General features: G+C 45.6%; 1 protein-coding gene across 1 annotated transcript in view; it reads right to left on the bottom strand.

The window, feature by feature from the left end:
- LOC147727212 (transmembrane channel-like protein 2-B) overlaps window positions 1-25,736 on the bottom strand; it is a 748,500-nt gene that overhangs the window by 295,861 nt on the left and 426,903 nt on the right. Inside the window, exon 10 of the mRNA XM_086963588.1 lies at window positions 4,255-4,443. Within this exon, the coding sequence (XP_086819714.1) occupies window positions 4,255-4,443 (189 nt within the window). The remainder of the gene's footprint in view (window positions 1-4,254; window positions 4,444-25,736) is intronic.

Raw genomic sequence — 25,736 nt, 5'->3', positions numbered from 1 at the left:
GTGTTATATGGTTCAGAGTTAGCCAATTACTTGGCCTCGGCACTTTATGCAGACATCAGTCTGCGTTTGTGATTCATCCATCAGAGGTTTTCCAGTAGAGGAACTGAATCAAATTAATGTGGGTCGTTGGCTTGGAAGACATTGGTTATCCTCATAGATCTGTTCTATAAAGGGAGTTGGGGGGGGGGAGACTATTGACACTTTCCAGCCTAACCTGTGTTAATGTTGAGTGTGTTTGGGTGTTTTGCATGGTGATTTACAGTGGAGGTTAGGGTCTTTCATCCTTCCCCCTAATTAGTGTCAGCTATGGTAGTGTTGTTGTTGGAAAGTAACGCCATTTACCCTTCTAAATGACACAGGTGGTTGATGTAAGGGTCATTCTAGTGAAACATTTTTGTGGATTTTATATTTCTCCTTTGGTATGCATTGTTCCTCATCTTGGTTCTAATACAAACATTCCACCCTAGGTTCTTGTTTGCCTGTATCCTTGTAGTTGGAACTGGTCTGTCTCTTGCTTGCATTGTCTCTGTTGTCTTATTCTAGCCTTCCATTACTACTCAGCTGTAGATGACGGATCCCTGAACAGTGTCATGTATGTGCATGTTTGCATTGTGCTGAGGGGATTACCAGGTAATCGTTCACGCAGCTCTCTGATGGATGTCACATGCGGTTTTTCTGAGTCCCCAGATAGATCATGCAGTCTGTGTTTTCTCCTTTGTACTGCCGATCAACGGTGTATTCAATTGTGTAGCCTTGGACCGTGTCATGTATGTGCATGTAACTTGCATGATCGAAGTAACTATTAGCAGCAATGCTACGTGTCTCTCGGACCTCTTTCAAGTGCTCGCCGTCCTTTTTCCCCAGGAAGCTCCCTCCCCCCTAGGGGCAGCAATCTGAGGAATAGCCCCGGGTGCCACAAGCTCTAGCTACGCCATTGGCTGGAAGAAGTCACCACAGAGGGCCAAAAGGACTGCCACAGTGATGCTCACCCCAAAATGGCCACTGTCACAGGAAGCCGGTACCTTGACCCAAGGTGGTACTCTGACATTACAGGAGTTTGACCCGCATCGTTGTCACCCATGAATGTAACTCCATGCATTAGTCCATGCTATGCATTTTAAGAACTACGAGGGAAGATGAAAGAAACCTCTTCCCACTTTTGTACTATATTTGATAATGGTGCAGAAGGGATTTTATCAAGCCTTACTGACGGAATACCAGTCGTCACTTAGTGGCACCAACAAAATGGAAATCACCGGCTCTAATTAAGACCTGATATTTGACTATTATGTCCTCATATTTCTGAGGCTGTGCGCTTAAAATAAGCTATGGCCTTTCCATCCCGAAAGGGTTCCGGGTACGTAAAAGGCGCGAGAAGGCGTTGTGCTCAAACTAACCACCTTTTAGACTTTTTAAGCGCCTCCTTTGCGAATCCCAAAATGAGCTGAGTCTGTGTGCCAAAAATCCTTAATAGCACCCATAAGCCGCCCTCTGTGGTTGCAGCTCTCCTGTCTCCACAAACACACTCTAGCGAACATCGCAGCAGAAGTTAAAGAATGCCGGATGCTTGCAAGCACAAAAGCACGCGGCTGCTATTCCAGGCATTGCATCATACAGATGTTTCGAACTATGGACTAAATCACACTGTAAATCAACCGGGTTGACATTGCTTTTCAAAGGCCTTAATACATTACCTTTGGAATTTTAACTTCAGCCATAGCACCTTGGGAATGCAATGCATCATGGGACATGGCAGCTGCGCAACGTTTGAACATAAAGCTCTGAAATTATTATTTATCAGGGCAGCCCGGGCATTCAAAGAGCCCGCAACTATAACATTGGCTTCGGACCAACATGTGATGAGCCCAAGGTCAAAGACTGTTTAGAATATTAGAATACATGGGATCTTGCAATCCTTGGGGAAAAAAAAGCATTTCTTATTTCATTATTTCAGGAGAATTGTATGGCATCCATCCACCTGTAAAAAAAGAAATGTAGCTGCTCAGCTTTGATCGTTTATTTCGTTCGAGTTCTGAAGTCACAGTGCCTGCTATCAGAGCCAGCAACTTGGGAACAGACAACCAACAAAGCATAATTAAAGCTAGACTTTAAAAAACATAAACATACAGGCGTTCCTTTCTTGTGCTCTGTTTTTCTTCTGAACAGTGAAAGGCAGAAAACAAATATTCAGGGCTATGTGTTTTTTCCATCATTTAGGTCAACAGAGATTAGAGAATAATCTGTCTGTTTCTACCATTCTGAGCCGCAGCGCTTTTTTTTTTTTTAAATCAGACTTTGTAAACTGATTTTAAAATCTTTTTGTAGTAAATGCCTACTGTTTTTAGATGTGTCTAATTTTCCATTAGAAATTATTTTTTCTTGTTTCCTTTTTTAGAAACATGAATCATTTGAAAGTAATTTGAGACTAATTTGCATATACCCAGGTTATGAGCTGTGATGGTGCAGTGAGCTAAAAAACGGTGTTGGATCAAGCCCTGATCTCTTGACTGGGTGAGAGTATTCTGCTTAATTCAGAAACTCTGTCCATCACCACCCCCTTTTGCTTAATTATTTTGTCCACCATAAGCGTGGAAGGGTATACTCAGACGTGAGTCCCTTGCTCATTGCACCATCAGGATTCAAGCAAGCCGGGCCGAAGACGGCTGTAATGCCAGAAACCGGTCCCCGGAAGCTTGTTTCCTTTCCAGTGAAAGAATTGGCTTGGTAGTTTGGTCTGCCCTGTTCCCATGATGCACTGGGCCAGGGACAGACTAATTTGCATATAGCCAGGTTCTGAGCTGGGATGGTGCAGTGAGCTAAAAAACGGTGTTGGATCAAGCCCTGATCTCTTGACTGGGTGAGAGTATTCTGCTTAATTCAGAAGCTCTGTCCATCACCACCCCCTTTTGCTTAATTGCACCACACAAAGGGGCTTATTTACAATAAGTGGCGAATCCCTGCATATCAGCAGGGATGCGCCACTTATTGTGCGCCATGCCTACGCTAACATGGTTGCGCTGCTTTACAATGCGGCGCGCCATTGGGCAAAAACAGCACAGATGCGTCACGCATCTGTGCCATAAAAGTGTCGCATTGCTGGAGTTGCGTCGCAAGCACGACGCAGCTCCAGCAATGGTCGGGGGCCTTATTCGTCCAATGCTGCGTCAATCCTTACGCCTGCTTCAAGCAGGCGCAGGGTTTTGACGCAGCATGGGCCCCAAAATGACTAAGTGAAATCTTGTAGATTTCACTCAGCCACTTTCAGGAGGCGTTCTTGTGCCGGAACGCCCCCCCCCCTGCGCAGGAACGCCTCCTTCTGGCGCAGAGCTTTACAACGTGACGCATCTCCCAGATGCGTCACATTGTAAATACCATGCACCATGGTGCATCTTTTGCGCCGCCGCTGAGTCACAAAAATAACGCAACGGCGGCGCAATAGCGGCGCAAGGGGCTTGTAAATATGCCCCGAAGGATTTAAGTGGTTTGTGGGAAGGGTTACAGTGTCACCATGTATTGTAATGACTAAAGTATTTCTTGATCCTCTTTATAATGATATTGAAAGTCGCATAGGAGTTCTATGACCTTGTAAAGGAATTGAGGGACATATTTACAAGCCACTTAACGTGGTTTAACACCAACTTGTAAACATGCCTCTATCCGCAGCAGTCTGCTGCGGCAAAGGGGCAGGAACTGGGAGTTGTAGTGGGTATTCTACTGCAAGTTCCACTGCAACACCTATTGCTTTTTGACGCTGCCCCCTAGTTACAAGGATGGGGTACTGCCAAAAACTAAGGCCAGGTAAAACCTGAATTTAGGATGATGATACAAGGAGAAATTATTAATTTCTCCTCATATTTCAATCTGTTTACGTGTGCTGCATTCTCCAGCACACACAGAAATAACAAATCACCTTCAAAGATTGCTTATGTACAGGAAGGTGTCCCTGCCTGCACATAAACAATCCCCCCCGCAGCACAGATGTCCTCGCAACATGGTGCAAGAGTACCTGGGCAAGCGCTAGGGGAAAAGCAGAGGTGCAATGTATTTTTTTAAACACAGCGCATTCCTGCATTTTAAAAATATCAGAGCACGTTGTTACCAATTTTGGAGTAACGCCGCTCTACGACATTCTCTTGTACATATACCCCTCATACTTCAGCATCATCCCTCTGTATGGCCACACATCTTGTCAGTGTACATCACGTTAGGCTATTAGAATTGAAGAAACACAACAGAAAATATCCAACAGCTTACCTCGTTGCTTTCATACCATCCAACATTATCCATTTGTTTGAATTTTTGCTGTCTTTTTACCACAAAGTAAATTAGGTATCCACTTCCGCCCAAGCAGATCAATATGAAAAAGTTGGCTAAAACTCTGAGGAATCTTCTCAAATGAATATTTTCACTCTTTGTATTTTCCTGTTCATCCACAATGGATTCCTTTGAATGTGAAGAAAATCGCACATATTATCCAGGTATTGTGACACTTGCAGTGTAATATTTTCTCAAGAGTGGACATTGAACGACAGAAACGTGTACTGGCATTTTTTCAGTATGAAATCAAACTTGGACGTAAAAAATAAACCGCATAAGGGTAAGGACGCAAGAACAATTCCAGATTATGAGAAAGTCATTAAAAAGGTTTATGACAAACTAAATACAGAATTAGAAAAAAACTATTCTGTTAATCGATTCAACTTACAGTGGCATGCAGCATGCACTATGAACCTGTATGACACATTACTCAAAGACTACAGGGAAAAGGAGAAGAGGTGTGCCATTTTTGAAACCATGAGGTATGGACAAGTATACATATGCAGAGAGAATTACCCCAAGTAGTAAATAGATATTACTTAGTTGAAACATAACTTTACAAATTCCTCTCCTACTTCAGTGCAAATGATCGGCTAAGTATATAAATGATTCAAGCATAGTTTTGAAAACACCAATCTGAATGTTAGTTTTCAAAATGTTTTCCTCTGACATACCTAAAATTCCACATTCTTACACCTCAAATCAGCTGTGCTTGTTTTTCTTTAATATCAAATGTTTACATAATATTTCTGTTATGTTATTTATTTATTTATTGAAGAGATTTGCAAGGCGCCTGGTTACTCCAGGGAGTGTCCCCGCGCTAGGCAGTAGCACCATATTGTGGTCAGATAGAGTCAGAAATGGTTAAGGCCTACTTGTTCCACTAACTCTCCCTAAAGAGCCAAGTCTTAAGGTTTTTAATGAACCTCGCTCCTGAAGGTTCAAGTGTCATGTTCAGTGGCATTGAGTTCCACAGCTTGGCTGCCCGAAGTCTAAAAGAGCTGCCCCGAATCGCATACTGTGCTCTCTAAGGATCACTGCCAGAGCCGCTTCACTGGATCTAAGATGTCTGGAGGATATATGCTTTAATCAGGGGAAAAAGGTAGCTAGGACCCCTCGGATTCAGTATCCTATGCGTAAAACAGAGTGCTTTGAAAGAGACTCTGTGCTTAATGGGGAGCCAGTGTAGGTAAGCAAGGCCCGGACTAATGGTAACATCCCGCCTGCTGCATTTTGTACTCTTTGAAGCATTCCCCTCAGTCTGCCTTTGGAGATCCTGCAAATAGAGCACACTGCAATAGTCAAGCCAGGACACCAAGATAGCTTGTATTACAGAGTCCGTTATAAGCCCAATACATTTCTTCAACAACCTCGACACTCCAAGATAAGTGCCCACTGTGGCCTTGATCTGACTTTCAAATGATTACTGCACATCAAAAATGATGCCCAGATTTTTCACTTTAGATTTGGGATTGGAGTAGGACCCAGTTCACAAGGCTACTATGCGGAGGAACAAATTGAAGGCTGTTTCCTGGACACCATGACCTTGGTGTTGTTTGCATTTAGTTTCAAACTGCTGGTATACATCCTTGCCGCAAGGTCAACCAAACAGGATTTAAAGTTTGCTGCAGCACTGCCATCATCTTGTGCCAATGTGATGATTAGCTGAGTGTCGTCCGCATACAACACCTTTCTCAAGCCATGGCACTCAATTAGGTCTGCCAGAGGGCGGAGATACAAGTTGAAAAGAGTAGGACTCAATGCTGACACCTGTGGCACTCCCTGCTGAAGGGGGTGATATCACAGGTGTATGGCTTCTGAATCACCTCGAATGAGAGCTTATGAAGGAAATCTGCAAGCCAATTGAAAAGCTCTCCCCCATGCCCAATTTAGACATTTATGTTGAAGATGTCAACATCATTTGTCAAATGGTGTATAGTATAGCATCACTCGATTACTCTAAGAATGTGAACATCAAGTCATGAGAAGTGGTGTTATATATATTTATCAGAATCTTGAGCAACAATACAAAATAGTTTCAATCAATATTTCATGTGACACAGGTATGATCCTTTAGTCCATTTACCTCTCTCTAGTCCTCTCTGCAAGGCCACCCTACATATCTTTTGCCTTCCCTCCCTTACTTTGCTCAACCCGTTTTGGTTGGCTTTTAGGACTATGTGCACTTTGCCACAGCCAACCAGTGCTAATGTGAATTTGCTCTCTTCCTAAAACACTACACCTAATTTGCGCTTTTAATTTGCTGGCAAGTCCCTAGTATATGGTACTATGGGTACCCGGGGCCTGTAAATTAAATGCTGCTATTAGGCAGCAGCACTACTTGTGCCACCCAATTAAATAAGCTCTTTAAACATTTATCAGGCCTGAATATGCAGTTTGTAGAGTAGTTTTTGGATCTACATCAATCCAGTCGTCTTTTTTTGCAGCCTCAAGTATCTTTTCTCTAGTTTTCTTGAATTCCATGGTTGAGTCAGAGTCGAGTTTCAAAAATACCTTCTTATCTGTAGCATGTTAATGTTATACTACATTGTGCGAGTCCCCATTGTGGCCTCACCTTTGTAGTTTGTAGGTCACTTCCGGGTCCTTGGTAAGTTTGTCAAGGATACATTGTTCTTTCACTGTTCGGTTGTTGGCAGTTTACTGCAGCATTGTATTTTGGATAATTCTTGTGTAACATAGCGTTCAGTATTTTTTCAATCCAATGGCTCGCAAAATTAGAAAAATGCTTTTTCCACTTTTAGTTCATTGGAACCATATGCTTGTGAAAGGATGTGGCTTTCTGAAGGACGTGTTCTATTATTTTGCTGTTTGTTTCTTAGGAAGTGTTTACAGGTAATGTTTTCTCTGACTTCTTAATCTACTTTTTCCCAGATCCCCTTCGAGTCTACAATGGATCCCTTTCCATTCTGCACCTCGGTACATTGTAGTGTAGTTGTAAGCGTAGAACCTTAACATCCTTAGTCCAGACAGAAGCTCAAAATAAAAAAAATTACATACACATGCAACACAAACAGCTGCATCTAGTTACTTGAATACCCCAGTGGAAAGGTATGTATTCACAGTAGTTCATAATAATATACCAAACAGTAAAGTCAAGTCAAAGAGTAAATGCAAACAAATCACATACAGCACAGACCCAAGAAGGTTTGTCTTTAAAAGTTGATTTATTTATTCATGATCTTCTTTTTGTTCTAAAAGTTTCATCTTAAAGTTATCATAGCTAATGCATTTCATCCTATCAGGGACTTCTTCAGGGCTTATGTAAATGTTCTTGCTGTGTGTTATGATAACTGTATGGGGCATATTTACAAGCCCCTATCGCTATAGGGGCATCAATTTTAAAGACGGTCCTGTAGCGATACAGGCTTCACCTTATTTACAAGATAGTGTTAAGTCACTTAACGTGACTTAACGCTGCCTTGTAAATAAGCCACCCTTTCACGCTATACTTAGCGTGAAAGGGGTGGGCAATGGGTGTTGCGCTGGGTGTTCCGCTGCAGCACCCATTGATTTTCACGATGCCCCTATTTACAAGGGTGGCGTAAATAAAAGGCAGCGCCAAAATTTAGAGCAAAAAAAACCTGGTCTTAACGTGGTGTAACAAGGAGAAATGCTTTATTTCTCCTTGTTTTTGCTGTTGCTATGTGTGCTGCATTGTGCAGCACACATAGAAACAGCAAAATGCCATGCGTGATTGTTTATGTGCAGGAACATGCCCCTTCCTGCACATAAAAAATCATTACAAAAATTACGAGTTGCAACTTCTATGTCTGCTGCACACAGTTACAAATCGCAAATAACCAATTCTTTGGTTATGTGCAGGAACATACACATGCCTGCACATAAACAATCATTTCCCACCGTGGTGCAAGGGTGCCTGTGTTGGAGCTAGGCAGCTGAAATTACAGCACGTGCAGGGGGAAACGCAGGGCTGCACCGCATTGTTCTAAATATGGTCCAGCCCTACATTTCACAAGTGGCAGAGAGCAGCGTTAAGCTAAAGAAAGCTAACGCTGCACTCCGTCTCTTCTTTGTAAATATGCCCCTATGTGTCTTTCAAAAAATGAAGTCAGAGTGCCTTGGAATTGAAATCAATCGAGGTAATTTTGTAACAGCTCCTATTGCAGAATCTTTCATCCAATGTGGGATGAAACCTTTTATGGTCCAGAGAGAGTAACGTAACTCCCGGGTATGAGACGCCACGCAGGAGTAACATTACTTATTTACCTGAAAGAATATGTGTGTGTGTGTGAATATGAATGTTTTTGCATGTGTGTCTGTGTGTGTGCACATCTGTGCCTTCTTTCTGGGCATATGGGAGCCTATGTGTATGTTTTCTGTCTGTGCATTCAGCCATTGCATCCAAGCATGCATTTTTAGTTTGAAGATAGCTGCCAAGTTTGTGTTATGTATGACATCTTCAGCAGCGCATGCATGTTAGACAAATGTACTTGCTCAGATACAAGTGTGTGCTATGTGTGCTTAAAAATCCCAGAATGAAATTTACCAGAATTGTTTGAACTGTAAGCTCTTGGCATGAGGCAGTTTCACAGCTGCGAATATGTTTAAAACACAAATATCAAAGCAGACAAGACACAAGTCTCAATCTGTTTTTTTGGCGAATTTACAACTACACTGCCATGTTGTACTGAAACTAATAGGTTAACGTTTGCCAAGCTATGTGTCTGCTGTGTTCAACATCAGGCATCAATAAGCAAGTGAACATTTACTGAGTACGTCAGTAAGCGTCTATGTCACAATAGTCTGGAGATGGCTCTCCTGTGGATTGAAAAGTACTGGTGCTGCCTACACCATGAATATAAATTACATTTTCCCGCTGCTACATGGTTTGTCTTATCTGATATACACACACACATATATATCTCCTTGGTGCAAATGGATACCAATATCCGATATTGTAGTCTTCTTCGAGCAGACAAAGGTACTGTAAAGGAGTGCGGGCTAAATTCAGGCTGGCGAACATGCTTGTATTTGTCTTTTGTTTAAAAAGGCAGTAATGCGAGACATTGTTTATTTCTTTTAAAAAGAGAGAAATGTGTTGCCCTCATTTGCAGTTCATGGACTTATTGGGAAATCCAGTCCGGGTGTTGAACAAGCCACACTGAGGCATGATGGGACTTTGTGGAGCAATCGAACTTTGAGCAGAATTCCGGGCAGCACATCGAGTGGATTAATCTAAAAGTGTTAGTGCGTCTAACGGATTCACACTGATGTGACCTTGTGTTATTAGTAACGGATGCATGCAAAGGGACTGACGAATTGTAATTTTCCCACGTGCCTTTGTTTGCCCAATCACTGCAATTGTAAGTGCAACTTTGATTTTTAGTGTTGTGGAAGCTTTAAAAAGAAGCACCAATATGGCGTATTTTAGGTTGAGAAAGGCAGCGTGTCTGCCGAAACGCGTCCCTCTTGTACCGATTTTACTTCCAGTGTCTGATGTGACTGACACAATAAACAGGTGAAACCCCACGATGACGAGTGCCGGCTCCTTTATCAGAAAAGGTTTTGGAGACATCTTTCCATATATATATATATTCACTGAAAAAACCATAGGTTTCACACCAGTTACAGTTAGCTGGAAATTTTACTGACATAAAACCATTGAAATTCCCACGTTATAGTTAGTTGGACTCACTATAACTTGCGCGCCTGCAATGCACTGCTGATGACGTCACATATTACATCACTCATGACATGGTCAGTGACATCACTCATGACATCACTGATGACACCATCCAGTGAATGTGTGTCTTTCGGAAAAATAAATATATTTTATATATGTATATGTAAAAGTCAATGGAAGAATAAATGTTCAAATAAGTGTCTAAATAGATGCTTTTTGAAAAAAAATTGATTGGTTAACTGGCTTATTAAGTGTATCTTAGTGAATACATATATTAGTGAGAAATGTTTAAATATTTAAATATATGTATTAGTGTTTCACTTTGTGTATAAGTGGCTGCATGGGTTTGTGAGTACCTACATGTGTGTGTATATGGGTTATTAGATGTTGTTTTTAGTATCAGTATGAGTGTCTGTATGGTTTGGTGGGGGTATGACTTAGCACATAGATGCATTAATGACTAACTCTCTGTTTGTATGTGTTTTGAACACAACATATGTGCAGGACTGTATGGGTGGATGAGTGTGTATATTTGTGTGTTTTTAAGTGAATGACTGTCTCAATAGTGTCTTTATCAGTAACTACATATGTTTTAATCTAGTATATGTGAATATTGATGTATATAAGTGAGTATATGTGAGAGTAAGAGATTGTAAGAGTTCCTGTTTAAATAAGTATGTGTTTCTATAAGTGATTGTTTAAGAGAGTAAGTATGTGTAAGTTTCCTTATAAGTAAGGTGGTAGTGTGTGTATAGCTGTATATGGAAATAAATGGATGTTCAAAAGTTTATTTGCATGTGTGAGTATGTGTGTGAGTAACTTTTGGATGACTGTCGGTGTGTAACAGGATGTATAGGTGTTTCACTACATATGATGAGTGAATATATGTATGAGTGACTATATAGAACTGTTGGTGAATGAGTGGATGTGTATATAGATGGTGGTATTACTGAATTGGTTGTTGTAACTGGTATGGGTATCTCCATTTTTTGAAAATGTTATTTTCTATTTTTGAATATGTGTTTCAAGGGTTACATTAAACTGAAAGGAGGTCTGTCACTCTGTCACAAGGATGGTGTCATCAGTGATGTCATGAGTGATGTCACTGACCATGTCATGAGTGATGTAATATGTGACGTCATCAGCAGTGCATTGCAGGCGCGCAAGTTATAGTGAGTCCAACTAACTATAACGTGGGAATTTCAATGGTTTTATGTCAGGAAAATTTCCAGCTAACTATAACTGGTGTGAAACCTATGGTTTTTTCAGTGAATTTAATAGGTTTTTTAAATGCTAATTCCTAACTATAACTGGTGTGAAACCTGTGGTTTTTTCAGTGAATTTCAAAGGTTTTTTAAATGCTAATTCCTAACTATAACTGGTGTGAAACCTATGGTTTTTTCAGTGAATTTCATAGGTTTTTTAAATGCTAATTCCTAACTATAACTGATGTGAAACCTATGTTTTTTTCAGTGAATTTCATAGGTTTTTTAATAGCAAATTTCTATAGCTATGAAATATAATATTTTTTTTAATGAATCCTTTATTGTATATTTATGTAATACTATTTTTTATATGTATATTCTTTATTTTTTTATTTTTTTGCCCTGGGGCGCACCGGAGAGTGCAGTCTTCCGACGTGCCCCGGTGCGCGTACTGGTGAGCGTCCCGTTAGCGCTATTGCCACGAACGAAAACAACATCATGACGTATCGCGGAGCCGCGTCCGCGTGATACGCACGGCGTAAGCGCACCCGGAAGAATCCACGCGCATACGAGCGCGCTACGTAAGCGCCGCCGGGCGCACCGGTGCTCGTAGCGTAAGCGCGTCGGGTCATGTGACCTGAAAATAACACTTTTCATTGGTTCAGAACAGTTTTGGTTTCCAAATGATGAAAGCCCGGCTCATGTGACCTGAAAATAACACTTTTCATTGGTTCAGAACAGTTTTGCTTTCCAAATGATGAAAGCCCCCACCTTTTTTCCTCATTCTCACTTTATTCTTTGAGTGAGGAAGACCTGCTTCTATTGATAGAGAAATGGCTACAGTAGCAGCAGGAGCTGGAGCATCTGCACCACCACCACCACAAGGACCACAACAACATCACATTTGTGGTGAAGAAGAAGAGGAGGAGGAGGAGGAGGAGGCAGCAGCGGTGCGTCCATAGGGGCGTAGGGGCGTAGCCCCACTAAGCCTGTTGGACGCACCGGCTGTGGCTGCATAGAGAGGCACCTAAATAAAAATGAAGCTCAGCGCAGCGCTTTAGTTCCGGGACAGACCAGAAGGAATAGGGAGTGCGCAGGGGGTGGGGCTGGGGCTGGGTTACAATTACCATCAGTGTCAGTGACTCTGCTGCGCATCATAATGCCGGGCGGAAACTTGCCCACGCATGCGCGTTAGCAGCCAAGTTGAGAGACCGGACCGAAGGGGCCAGGGGGGTGTGTCGCAGGCTGGGCCCCGTCGTTGAGAAGGTGCCAGGGCGAGTAGTGTGTGTGACCCCCTAGCCAATCCTGGGGCTTATTTAGCGCCAGGATTGGCTGGACTGGGCAGGCTCAGCACTCTTACCAGTCATGGCCAATCACTGTGACTTCAGCATATGAAGCCATTCAGTGATTGGCCATGCAATGACGTGCGCGCCGGGACGTTTCCCCGGTGCAGGCGAGGCAGCAGACCGTCACCACTGTTCGTCGTTGTTGGACCGTCATGTAAGTAAAGTTAGTACGCTCAGTCAGTCTCACTGTCATCATTCACTGAATCACTCATCACGTGGGGAGGGCGGTGATTGTTTGTCAGTGTGTGTGTAGCACTAGTGTAGTCGCCGCGATAGTAAGATAGTGCCTGTGTAAGACGAGACTACCAAGCAGCATAAAATCATGGCACAGGAAGCGCATAACGTGGGCTTGTCGTTGTCGCTCTGCGGTCTGCACTAACTGTGGCTTGTTACACAGGAAACGGTAACAGTCTCCTGCCAGTCAGTTGATTATAACAACGTGTTAGTAGTTGTCTGTGCTGTTTACATCTTTGATGAACACTTTGAGGAAGTAGGGGCGTTGAACGTGTTTCTTTGGCTCGGTGCGTTTTTTTTCTTTAGCGTGCTTGAAAGTGAAGCTTTCAGTGCCAGATGCCACCGTTCCTGGGGGGACCCTGCTTTTAATATTCCAGCGAGCTTTCTGGTATCTTCTCCACAGGGAAGTTCAGCTGGACGCGGTAAAACTGTAGAGTGACTGTGTTTTTCCCACGTTCATACTGTCTACCTGTGTTTTTCCTTCATTCATTCATGGCCACACAATTGAGGTGATTAGTCATAGTCACGACCGACGAACTAGCTGAGCTCTATTAATTAACCAATTCAAACGTATCTGTTCTCCAAGCTGTTATGTTTGCAAAATTAGAAATCTGTATTTTTTTTGCACTTGCACTGTGAAGATCGAAACACATTGAATGTACCCTAAGAGCCCATGCTACACCCCGGGTTTTGGTGGTGTTAATCAAGTGGAATTTGAAGGGTTGTCGGAAATTAAACAGTGTGATATTGATTTATTACGTCTATTTTCTAGAAATTGCAGAGCTGTGTGTTATCATCGCAGGGGGCGCAGGTTCGGACGACGGTGCTTTGTGGTGTATGTGCGCGCAGCACCTGTCTGTGCCCCTATGTAGGAAGAGAGTTCCCCCTGATGCAACCTGTGCAGTTGAGCTTCCGCACTGAGGGCCCCTTGTGTAGCTGCTGGTATCTCTTTATTTTGTATGAAAGGTATGTCCTTGCTTTCAGTTTTCAGGCAAGATATTGGCCTTGTGCATTTTGCATGAATAACATTCGTTTCTCCGTTTTCTTTGTGGAGATTTTAGGAGAGAAGAATTTGACCAAACACAAATGTAGATGTGCCACTTGGCGCTCGAATCTCACACATGCGCTGTGGACTCCAGCGTTTTCTTGTGGCCATTAGACTCGTTCTAAAGACGAGAGTGCTGACTTGCTTGATCACACCGCATTACCAACCAAAGGCAGCGAAGGTTGTTTGACAAGTGCTTTCAAATTTGTCTTTTGTGGAAGTTCTGTAGGTGATGGATAATCGTGACATGGGTTGGCCCTGGTTTACTGGTTTCTAGGAGTTCCAAAAGAGATTCTGGCGCTGTCTGTCTTCTGGGATTGTCCTATGAACTCTACTCCAATATGCATTGTTTTTCTACAACAGCGGCTCGGGTGGGGTTCTCATGATTGGCGAGCTTGGCAGTAAACATCACTGGTTTTGGTTACCACCTGACTTTATACATGCCTGCAATTCTGCTCAGGCAAGAGTTTTGTGCTTCCACTGACAGTGTGCATTTATTCAACTTTTTGCCTTGCGGGAAGCTTATTTGCACTACAACAGCTATGGTGTCAAGCTAATGTTCAAGGTTAAAGGGTTGATATGTTTATTATGCAAAATCACGGTAAAGACAGTAGGCCCTGCATTTATTGTGAGAACAATGCTAGTTGGTATGGGGCTCTGTCTGTGTGGCTAGCTTTTTTTGTAGGTAGATGTGTGTGGGTGGCTCTGTGTGTGGGTGGCGCTGTGTGTGGGTGGCGCTGTGTGTGGGTGGCACTGTGTGTGGGTGGCACTGTGTGTGGGTGGCTCGGTGTGTGGGTGGCTCTGTGTGTGGGTGCAAATGCAATAGGTCTAGCAATTGTGAGAGTTTGAGTTTTTGATATTGTACATGACAATGCTTTTTAGTTATGTGTTGGTTTTTAAAACATAAATGAAAGGCATTATCATTTACAATGCCAATAGCTCAAACTCTCGCAAATGCGAGACCTATTGCATTGCAAATACTTGTTTGATCTTGTTGCTGCGTGTGCAGAAACGTACCTGTTCATCTCTTTTTTTTCCTCTATGTGTCGTGTGTAAGTGTTCCCATTGGTAGTATTACGCATACTTTCGTGTGCGCTGTAGCAGACCCTTTGGGGGTAGCCCCTCAAGCAATGTATTTATCAAGATATCTGATTCCTTAAATAGTCATGCCTTAGTTTACAATTTCTCCTTACCCTAAGGAACTGCCCAAAGGGCAAGTTATCTCTTAGACTTCTGGGGTGTAGATAAGAATAGAGTGTAACATCTTCCTTCCTTTACAGCCTGCCTATTCTTCAAGAATTCACGAAGAGGTTATGTTTGGGGTACTTGCGTGGACCTATGTGAAGTGCGTGTATAAAGCTCAGCTCAACCAGAATCACGGTAACAGCGCTGCCTCTTTTATATTCAGTAGTATATTGTTAGTCTTTCCTGTTTTTCTTCCCCCGCCTTTCCTTGTTTTGTTTCCCTGCATTCGTTACTCTAGAGTCTGATAGATTCGGAAGGCCGTAGGGGAAGACTGTGGAATTTTCTTCAAGTTCCTGACGCTCCTGCGGAATGAGCCTGGCAACCATTACACTGCTGTGCAACTTCTTCTACTCTTAGAGCTGATATTTCCATGAAAGTCTTATAGTCTGAATTCGGCACCTGAGCATAATAGGACGGAATGAATGAAGCTCTGTGGTTATACTGAATAAGCAGCTACCTATGTTATGCCATCTATTAATGTAATAACTGCACTTTCACAATTGCTTTATTAACCTTCCTGCTTTCTCAAATTTGCTTGAAAATTCACGATTTTTCTTCTTTTTTTCAAATTTTTCTTGGGGGGGATTATCCCCCCAAGCCCCCCTTTTGGGGTTCCAGCTCGCGCGCTTCGCGCGCTCGCTACGATGCACTATGCTAATCACTTTCCGCCCCACCACTTGAAAATCTCACCCACCGCTACTGGGAGGAGGAGGAGAGAAGGCAGTTCCTGCCTGAAGACAATCCCCCATATAAACCTAAGGAGCACTTTATATGGGAGTTTTTTTAAATCCCAAGGGGTTTCAAAAAAGTTAATGCTGCAAAGGTGACCTATCTCATCTGTGGCGCAGAACTTTCCAGGGGGAACCCTGCCAAAAAATATTCATTTGGGAATCACACAATGCTACGCCACATGCAACGAAAGCACCCCAATAACTATTCTGCAGCAGAGGTCAGAGAACTGACCAGAAACCCTCCCCAATCTTCTCCAAGCACCTCTAAACAACCCACTCCATCGGGTCCTGAAACTAGAGAGATGGTCCCATGCATCCAATGCCAGTTTGGAGACTACAAGATTACTTGTATATTTTGTGGGACTACCATTTCTTATGGGGAGCAGAGCATCAAACTTATAAACCGTGCTGGGTACAACCACCGGTGCCGAAAGAAGCCTGAATTTTTTCCTGGTTTTTTTTGCTCCAGTTGAGCTGTTTACAATTCCCTGTTTTTTGTTTGACCCCATAAAATATACAAAAAAAATATAAAACTGTTCATAAAACCCCAAAAAAGTATAAAATGTTCCAAAAAACAAAAAAAATATAAAACAACAAAAAGAAGAAGAAAAAACAGTTCTTTTTAGAACTACCTCCAATTTTTAAAAAAAGGCTACATTTTTTTAAAACTCTGTCATTCTTTTTCCCCCATGGTACGCTCCCCGGTACGCTCCCCGGTGTGCGTACCGGGCGCTCCCCCCGCGCAAATCGAAATAAAAATTTTTTTTTGCCCCGCTGGGCCCTTTTATGGCCCCCACATCAAACCTAGGGGGTCAGGGGGGGTCTACTCTGCCCCCTTTTGGTCATTTCCCCCTTTGTTTTTGCCACCTCATGTGTCTCGATCCTACCGAGACACAAGATGGCGGCCGCTCCGGACTGTTTGGAATGTTGACAGACACCCGAGAGCCAATCAGCTTTCCGCGCGCGAACTCGCGTAGAGCGCTGGAGCGCGTCCTGGTGCGCGTACCGGGGCGCGCTTATAGATATATATATTTTTTTTAACCAAAATTACTCAAAATCCACTGGAGCACATATCTTAAGACATAGCAAAGCCACATCGGGCTACCAGTCCCTACAATTTTGCCAAGTTTGGTGGAAATCCATTTAGCCGTTCAGGCTAAAAGTGAGGTCGACCGCCCAATGGAAATTAACATGGGGAAAACACGTTTTGGGACCCCCTTTTATCTCGGCCCCCGCTTGACGAATCCCCCCCAAAGTTTCAGGGAAGGACCGGAGCGCCGCCAGGCATTTTTGAGTACATTTTCAGGCATTTTCCTCAACCGGCGCCAAAGTTATTCACAATAGAATGTTGCGATTTCCCAATTCAAAATATTCCTAACTATAACTACCTACTGGCGACTGCCAGTAGGTAATATATATATATATATATATATATATATATATATATATATATATATATATATATATATATATATTCCGATGCGATGGTAACCCATGTTGAGTCGCGCACGAGCTGGGATGGAAGGTTACCAGCCTTCATTCACGGAATGGACTCAGTTCAGCATCCGTGATTGTAAACAGCCTTACTGCAGCCTGATGCATTTCGAGTCTCCTCTTCTTCAGAGGCTTTTGCGTAAGGTACGTGCTGGGCGAACATTCTCCTCCATTAATTATGCACAATGACACGCCCACAGTGGGGCAGCAATGATTAGCAGTGCGTGAGCATTCTGGGATTTGAAGTGTTTGCATTTCTTTACCTTTTAATTTAAGGCGCACTTGGGTAACTGTTTGTTTTAAAAGCTCTGAATAAGCTCCGGTTGTGAACATTGTCCTCATCCAGCATCCCAGCCCCACGTTGAGGGTGGTAATGAATCCTCGTGGCCCCCTGCAGATCTGGGGTGGAGCGTTGCTCGGCGGCTGGGCCGCCGCCTATGTGTTCCGATGCGATGGTAACCCATGTTGAGTCGCGCACGAGCTGGGATGGAAGGTTACCAGCCTTCATTCACGGTATGGACTCAGTTCAGCATCCGTGATTGTAAACAGCCTTACTGCAGCCTGATGCATTTCGAGTCTCCTCTTCTTCAGAGGCTTTTGCGTAAGGTACGTGCTGGGCGAACATTCTCCTCCATTAATTATGCACAATGACACGCCCACAGTGGGGCAGCAATGATTAGCAGTGCGTGAGCATTCTGGGATTTGAAGTGTTCGCATTTCTTTACCTTTTAATTTAAGGCGCACTTGGGTAACTGTTTGTTTTAAAAGCTGTGAATGAGCTCCGGTTGTGAACATTGTCCTCATCCAGCATCCCAGCCCCACGTTGAGGGTGGTAATGAATCCTCGTGGACCCCTGCAGATCTGGGGTGGAGCGTTGCTCGGCGGCTGGGCCGCCGCCTATGTGTTCCGATGCGATGGTAACCCATGTTGAGTCGCGCACGAGCTGGGATGGAAGGTTACCAGCCTTCATTCACGGTATGGACTCAGTTCAGCATCCGTGATTGTAAACAGCCTTACTGCAGCCTGATGCATTTCGAGTCTCCTCTTCTTCAGAGGCTTTTGCGTAAGGTACGTGCTGGGCGAACATTCTCCTCCATTAATTATGCACAATGACACGCCCACAGTGGGGCAGCAATGATTAGCAGTGCGTGAGCATTCTGGGATTTGAAGTGTTCGCATTTCTTTACCTTTTAATTTAAGGCGCTCTTGGGTAACTGTTTGTTTTAAAAGCTCTGAATGAGCTCCGGTTTTGAACATTGTCCTCATCCAGCATCCCAGCCCCACGTTGAGGGTGGTAATGAATCCTCGTGGCCCCCTGCAGATCTGGGGTGGAGCGTTGCTCGGCGGCTGGGCCGCCGCCTATGTGTTCCGATGCGATGGTAACCCATGTTGAGTCGCGCACGAGCTGGGATGGAAGGTTACCAGCCTTCATTCACGGTATGGACTCAGTTCAGCATCCGTGATTGTAAACAGCCTTACTGCAGCCTGATGCATTTCGAGTCTCCTCTTCTTCAGAGGCTTTTGCGTAAGGTACGTGCTGGGCGAACATTCTCCTCCATTAATTATGCACAATGACAGGCCCACAGTGGGGCAGCAATGATTAGCAGTGCGTGAGCATTCTGGGATTTGAAGTGTTCGCATTTCTTTACCTTTTAATTTAAGGCGCACTTGGGTAACCGTTTGTTTTAAAAGCTCTGAATGAGCTCCGGTTGTGAACATTGTCCTCATCCAGCATCCCAGCCCCACGTTGAGGGTGGTAATGAATCCTCGTGGCCCCCTGCAGATCTGGGGTGGAGCGTTGCTCGGCGGCTGGGCCGCCGCCTATGTGTTCCGATGCGATGGTAACCCATGTTGAGTCGCGCACGAGCTGGGATGGAAGGTTACCAGCCTTCATTCACGGTATGGACTCAGTTCAGCATCCGTGATTGTAAACAGCCTTACTGCAGCCTGATGCATTTCGAGTCTCCTCTTCTTCAGAGGCTTTTGCGTAAGGTACGTGCTGGGCGAACATTCTCCTCCATTAATTATGCACAATGACACGCCCACAGTGGGGCAGCAATGATTAGCAGTGCGTGAGCATTCTGGGATTTGAAGTGTTCGCATTTCTTTACCTTTTAATTTAAGGCGCACTTGGGTAACTGTTTGTTTTAAAAGCTCTGAATGAGCTCCGGTTGTGAACATTGTCCTCATCCAGCATCCCAGCCCCACGTTGAGGGTGGTAATGAATCCTCGTGGCCCCCTGCAGATCTGGGGTGGAGCGTTGCTCGGCGGCTGGGCCGCCGCCTATGTGTTCCGATGCGATGGTAACCCATGTTGAGTCGCGCACGAGCTGGGATGGAAGGTTACCAGCCTTCATTCACGGTATGGACTCAGTTCAGCATCCGTGATTGTAAACAGCCTTACTGCAGCCTGATGCATTTCGAGTCTCCTCTTCTTCAGAGGCTTTTGCGTAAGGTACGTGCTGGGCGAACATTCTCCTCCATTAATTATGCACAATGACACGCCCACAGTGGGGCAGCAATGATTAGCAGTGCGTGAGCATTCTGGGATTTGAAGTGTTCGCATTTCTTTACCTTTTAATTTAAGGCGCACTTGGGTAACTGTTTTTTTTAAAAGCTCTGAATGAGCTCCGGTTGTGAACATTGTCCTCATCCAGCATCCCAGCCCCACGTTGAGGGTGGTAATGAATCCTCGTGGCCCCCTGCAGATCTGGGGTGGAGCGTTGCTCGGTGGCTGGGCCGCCGCCTATGTGTTCCGATGCGATGGTAACCCATGTTGAGTCGCGCACGAGCTGGGATGGAAGGTTACCAGCCTTCATTCACGGTATGGACTCAGTTCAGCATCCGTGATTATAAACAGCCTTACTGCAGCCTGATGCATTTCGAGTCTCCTCTTCTTCAGAGGCTTTTGCGTAAGGTACGTGCTGGGCGAACATTCTCCTCCATTAATTATGCACAATGACACGCCCACAGTGGGGCAGCAATGATTAGCAGTGCGTGAGCATTCTGGGATTTGAAGTGTTCGCATTTCTTTACCTTTTAATTTAAGGCGCACTTGGGTAACTGTTTGTTTTAAAAGCTCTGAATGAGCTCCGGTTGTGAACATTGTCCTCATCCAGCATCCCAGCCCCACGTTGAGGGTGGTAATGAATCCTCGTGGCCCCCTGCAGATCTGGGGTGGAGCGTTGCTCGGCGGCTGGGCCGCCGCTTATGTGTTCCGATGCGATGGTAACCCATGTTGAGTCGCGCACGAGCTGGGATGGAAGGTTACCAGCCTTCATTCACGGTATGGACTCAGTTCAGCATCCGTGATTGTAAACAGCCTTACTGCAGCCTGATGCATTTCGAGTCTCCTCTTCTTCAGAGGCTTTTGCGTAAGGTACGTGCTGGGCGAACATTCTCCTCCATTAATTATGCACAATGACACGCCCACAGTGGGGCAGCAATGATTAGCAGTGCGTGAGCATTCTGGGATTTGAAGTGTTCGCATTTCTTTACCTTTTAATTTAAGGCGCACTTGGGTAACTGTTTGATTTAAAAGCTCTGAATGAGCTCCGGTTGTGAACATTGTCCTCATCCAGCATCCCAGCCCCACGTTGAGGGTGGTAATGAATCCTCGTGGCCCCCTGCAGATCTGGGGTGGAGCGTTGCTCGGCGGCTGGGCCGCCGCCTATGTGTTCCGATGCGATGGTAACCCATGTTGAGTCGCGCACGAGCTGGGATGGAAAGTTACCAGCCTTCATTCACGGTATGGACTCAGTTCAGCATCCGTGATTGTAAACAGCCTTACTGCAGCCTGATGCATTTCGAGTCTCCTCTTCTTCAGAGGCTTTTGCGTAAGGTACGTGCTGGGCGAACATTCTCCTCCATTAATTATGCACAATGACACGCCCACAGTGGGGCAGCAATGATTAGCAGTGCGTGAGCATTCTGGGATTTGAAGTGTTCGCATTTCTTTACCTTTTAATTTAAGGCGCACTTGGGTAACTGTTTGTTTTAAAAGCTCTGAATGAGCTCCGGTTGTGAACATTGTCCTCATCCAGCATCCCAGCCCCACGTTGAGGGTGGTAATGAATCCTCGTGGCCCCCTGCAGATCTGGGGTGGAGCGTTGCTCGGCGGCTGGGCCGCCGCCTATGTGTTCCGATGCGATGGTAACCCATGTTGAGTCGCGCACGAGCTGGGATGGAAGGTTACCAGCCTTCATTCACGGTATGGACTCAGTTCAGCATCCGTGATTGTAAACAGCCTTACTGCAGCCTGATGCATTTCGAGTCTCCTCTTCTTCAGAGGCTTTTGCGTAAGGTACGTGCTGGGCGAACATTCTCCTCCATTAATTATGCACAATGACACGCCCACAGTGGGGCAGCAATGATTAGCAGTGCGTGAGCATTCTGGGATTTGAAGTGTTCGCATTTCTTTACCTTTTAATTTAAGGCGCACTTGGGTAACTGTTTGATTTAAAAGCTCTGAATGAGCTCCGGTTGTGAACATTGTCCTCATCCAGCATCCCAGCCCCACGTTGAGGGTGGTAATGAATCCTCGTGGCCCCCTGCAGATCTGGGGTGGAGCGTTGCTCGGCGGCTGGGCCGCCGCCTATGTGTTCCGATGCGATGGTAACCCATGTTGAGTCGCACACGAGCTGGGATGGAAGGTTACCAGCCTTCATTCACGGTATGGACTCAGTTCAGCATCCGTGATTGTAAACAGCCTTACTGCAGCCTGATGCATTTCGAGTCTCCTCTTCTTCAGAGGCTTTTGCGTAAGGTACGTGCTGGGCGAACATTCTCCTCCATTAATTATGCACAATGACACGCCCACAGTGGGGCAGCAATGATTAGCAGTGCGTGAGCATTCTGGGATTTGAAGTGTTCGCATTTCTTTACCTTTTAATTTAAGGCGCACTTGGGTAACTGTTTGTTTTAAAAGCTCTGAATGAGCTCCGGTTGTGAACATTGTCCTCATCCAGCATCCCAGCCCCACGTTGAGGGTGGTAATGAATCCTCGTGGCCCCCTGCAGATCTGGGGTGGAGCGTTGCTCGGCGGCTGGGCCGCCGCCTATGTGTTCCGATGCGATGGTAACCCATGTTGAGTCGCGCACGAGCTGGGATGGAAGGTTACCAGCCTTCATTCACGGTATGGACTCAGTTCAGCATCCGTGATTGTAAACAGCCTTACTGCAGCCTGATGCATTTCGAGTCTCCTCTTCTTCAGAGGCTTTTGCGTAAGGTACGTGCTGGGCGAACATTCTCCTCCATTAATTATGCACAATGACACGCCCACAGTGGGGCAGCAATGATTAGCAGTGTGTGAGCATTCTGGGATTTGAAGTGTTCGCATTTCTTTACCTTTTAATTTAAGGCGCTCTTGGGTAACTGTTTGTTTTAAAAGCTCTGAATGAGCTCCGGTTGTGAACATTGTCCTCATCCAGCATCCCAGCCCCACGTTGAGGGTGGTAATGAATCCCCGTGGCCCCCTGCAGATCTGGGGTGGAGCGTTGCTCGGCGGCTGGGCCGCCGCCTATGTGTTCCGATGCGATGGTAACCCATGTTGAGTCGCGCACGAGCTGGGATGGAAGGTTACCAGCCTTCATTCACGGTATGGACTCAGTTCAGCATCCGTGATTGTAAACAGCCTTACTGCAGCCTGATGCATTTCGAGTCTCCTCTTCTTCAGAGGCTTTTGCGTAAGGTACGTGCTGGGCGAACATTCTCCTCCATTAATTATGCACAATGACACGCCCACAGTGGGGCAGCAATGATTAGCAGTGCGTGAGCATTCTGGGATTTGAAGTGTTCGCATTTCTTTACCTTTTAATTTAAGGCGCTCTTGGGTAACTGTTTGTTTTAAAAGCTCTGAATGAGCTCCGGTTGTGAACATTGTCCTCATCCAGCATCCCAGCCCCACGTTGAGGGTGGTAATGAATCCTCGTGGCCCCCTGCAGATCTGGGGTGGAGCGTTGCTCGGCGGCTGGGCCGCCGCCTATGTGTTCCGATGCGATGGTAACCCATGTTGAGTCGCGCACGAGCTGGGATGGAAGGTTACCAGCCTTCATTCACGGTATGAACTCAGTTCAGCATCCGTGATTGTAAACAGCCTTACTGCAGCCTGATGCATTTCGAGTCTCCTCTTCTTCAGAGGCTTTTGCGTAAGGTACGTGCTGGGCGAACATTCTCCTCCATTAATTATGCACAATGACACGCCCACAGTGGGGCAGCAATGATTAGCAGTGCGTGAGCATTCTGGGATTTGAAGTGTTCGCATTTCTTTACCTTTTAATTTAAGGCGCACTTGGGTAACTCTTTGTTTTAAAAGCTCTGAATGAGCTCCGGTTGTGAACATTGTCCTCATCCAGCATCCCAGCCCCACGTTGAGGGTGGTAATGAATCCTCGTAGCCCCCTGCAGATCTGGGGTGGAGCGTTGCTCGGCGGCTGGGCCGCCGCCTATGTGTTCCGATGCGATGGTAACCCATGTTGAGTCGCGCACGAGCTGGGATGGAAGGTTACCAGCCTTCATTCACGGTATGGACTCAGTTCAGCATCCGTGATTGTAAACAGCCTTACTGCAGCCTGATGCATTTCGAGTCTCCTCTTCTTCAGAGGCTTTTGCGTAAGGTACGTGCTGGGCGAACATTCTCCTCCATTAATTATGCACAATGACACGCCCACAGTGGGGCAGCAATGATTAGCAGTGCGTGAGCATTCTGGGATTTGAAGTGTTCGCATTTCTTTACCTTTTAATTTAAGGCGCTCTTGGGTAACTGTTTGTTTTAAAAGCTCTGAATGAGCTCCGGTTGTGAACATTGTCCTCATCCAGCATCCCAGCCCCACGTTGAGGGTGGTAATGAATCCTCGTGGCCCCCTGCAGATCTGGGGTGGAGCGTTGCTCGGCGGCTGGGCCGCCGCCTATGTGTTCCGATGCGATGGTAACCCATGTTGAGTCGCGCACGAGCTGGGATGGAAGGTTACCAGCCTTCATTCACGGTATGGACTCAGTTCAGCATCCGTGATTGTAAACAGCCTTACTGCAGCCTGATGCATTTCGAGTCTCCTCTTCTTCAGAGGCTTTTGCGTAAGGTACGTGCTGGGCGAACATTCTCCTCCATTAATTATGCACAATGACACGCCCACAGTGGGGCAGCAATGATTAGCAGTGCGTGAGCATTCTGGGATTTGAAGTGTTCGCATTTCTTTACCTTTTAATTTAAGGCGCTCTTGGGTAACTGTTTGTTTTAAAAGCTCTGAATGAGCTCCGGTTGTGAACATTGTCCTCATCCAGCATCCCAGCCCCACGTTGAGGGTGGTAATGAATCCTCGTGGCCCCCTGCAGATCTGGGGTGGAGCGTTGCTCGGCGGCTGGGCCGCCGCCTATGTGTTCCGATGCGATGGTAACCCATGTTGAGTCGCGCACGAGCTGGGATGGAAGGTTACCAGCCTTCATTCACGGTATGGACTCAGTTCAGCATCCGTGATTGTAAACAGCCTTACTGCAGCCTGATGCATTTCGAGTCTCCTCTTCTTCAGAGGCTTTTGCGTAAGGTACGTGCTGGGCGAACATTCTCCTCCATTAATTATGCACAATGACACGCCCACAGTGGGGCAGCAATGATTAGCAGTGCGTGAGCATTCTGGGATTTGAAGTGTTCGCATTTCTTTACCTTTTAATTTAAGGCGCTCTTGGGTAACTGTTTGTTTTAAAAGCTCTGAATGAGCTCCGGTTGTGAACATTGTCCTCATCCAGCATCCCAGCCCCACGTTGAGGGTGGTAATGAATCCTCGTGGCCCCCTGCAGATCTGGGGTGGAGCGTTGCTCGGCGGCTGGGCCGCCGCCTATGTGTTCCGATGCGATGGTAACCCATGTTGAGTCGCGCACGAGCTGGGATGGAAGGTTACCAGCCTTCATTCACGGTATGGACTCAGTTCAGCATCCGTGATTGTAAACAGCCTTACTGCAGCCTGATGCATTTCGAGTCTCCTCTTCTTCAGAGGCTTTTGCGTAAGGTACGTGCTGGGCGAACATTCTCCTCCATTAATTATGCACAATGACACGCCCACAGTGGGGCAGCAATGATTAGCAGTGCGTGAGCATTCTGGGATTTGAAGTTTTCGCATTTCTTTACCTTTTAATTTAAGGCGCACTTGGGTAACCGTTTGTTTTAAAAGCTCTGAATGAGCTCCGGTTGTGAACATTGTCCTCATCCAGCATCCCAGCCCCACGTTGAGGGTGGTAATGAATCCTCGTGGCCCCCTGCAGATCTGGGGTGGAGCGTTGCTCGGCGGCTGGGCCGCTGCCTATGTGTTCCGATGCGATGGTAACCCATGTTGAGTCGCGCACGAGCTGGGATGGAAGGTTACCAGCCTTCATTCACGGTATGGACTCAGTTCAGCATCCGTGATTGTAAACAGCCTTACTGCAGCCTGATGCATTTCGAGTCTCCTCTTCTTCAGAGGCTTTTG

The sequence above is a fragment of the Lissotriton vulgaris genome, chromosome 3_1, assembly GCF_964263255.1.
Source record: "Lissotriton vulgaris chromosome 3_1, aLisVul1.2, whole genome shotgun sequence".
NCBI classification, from domain to species: domain Eukaryota; kingdom Metazoa; phylum Chordata; class Amphibia; order Caudata; family Salamandridae; genus Lissotriton; species Lissotriton vulgaris.
This window is presented reverse-complemented; position numbering and strand designations above follow the sequence as displayed.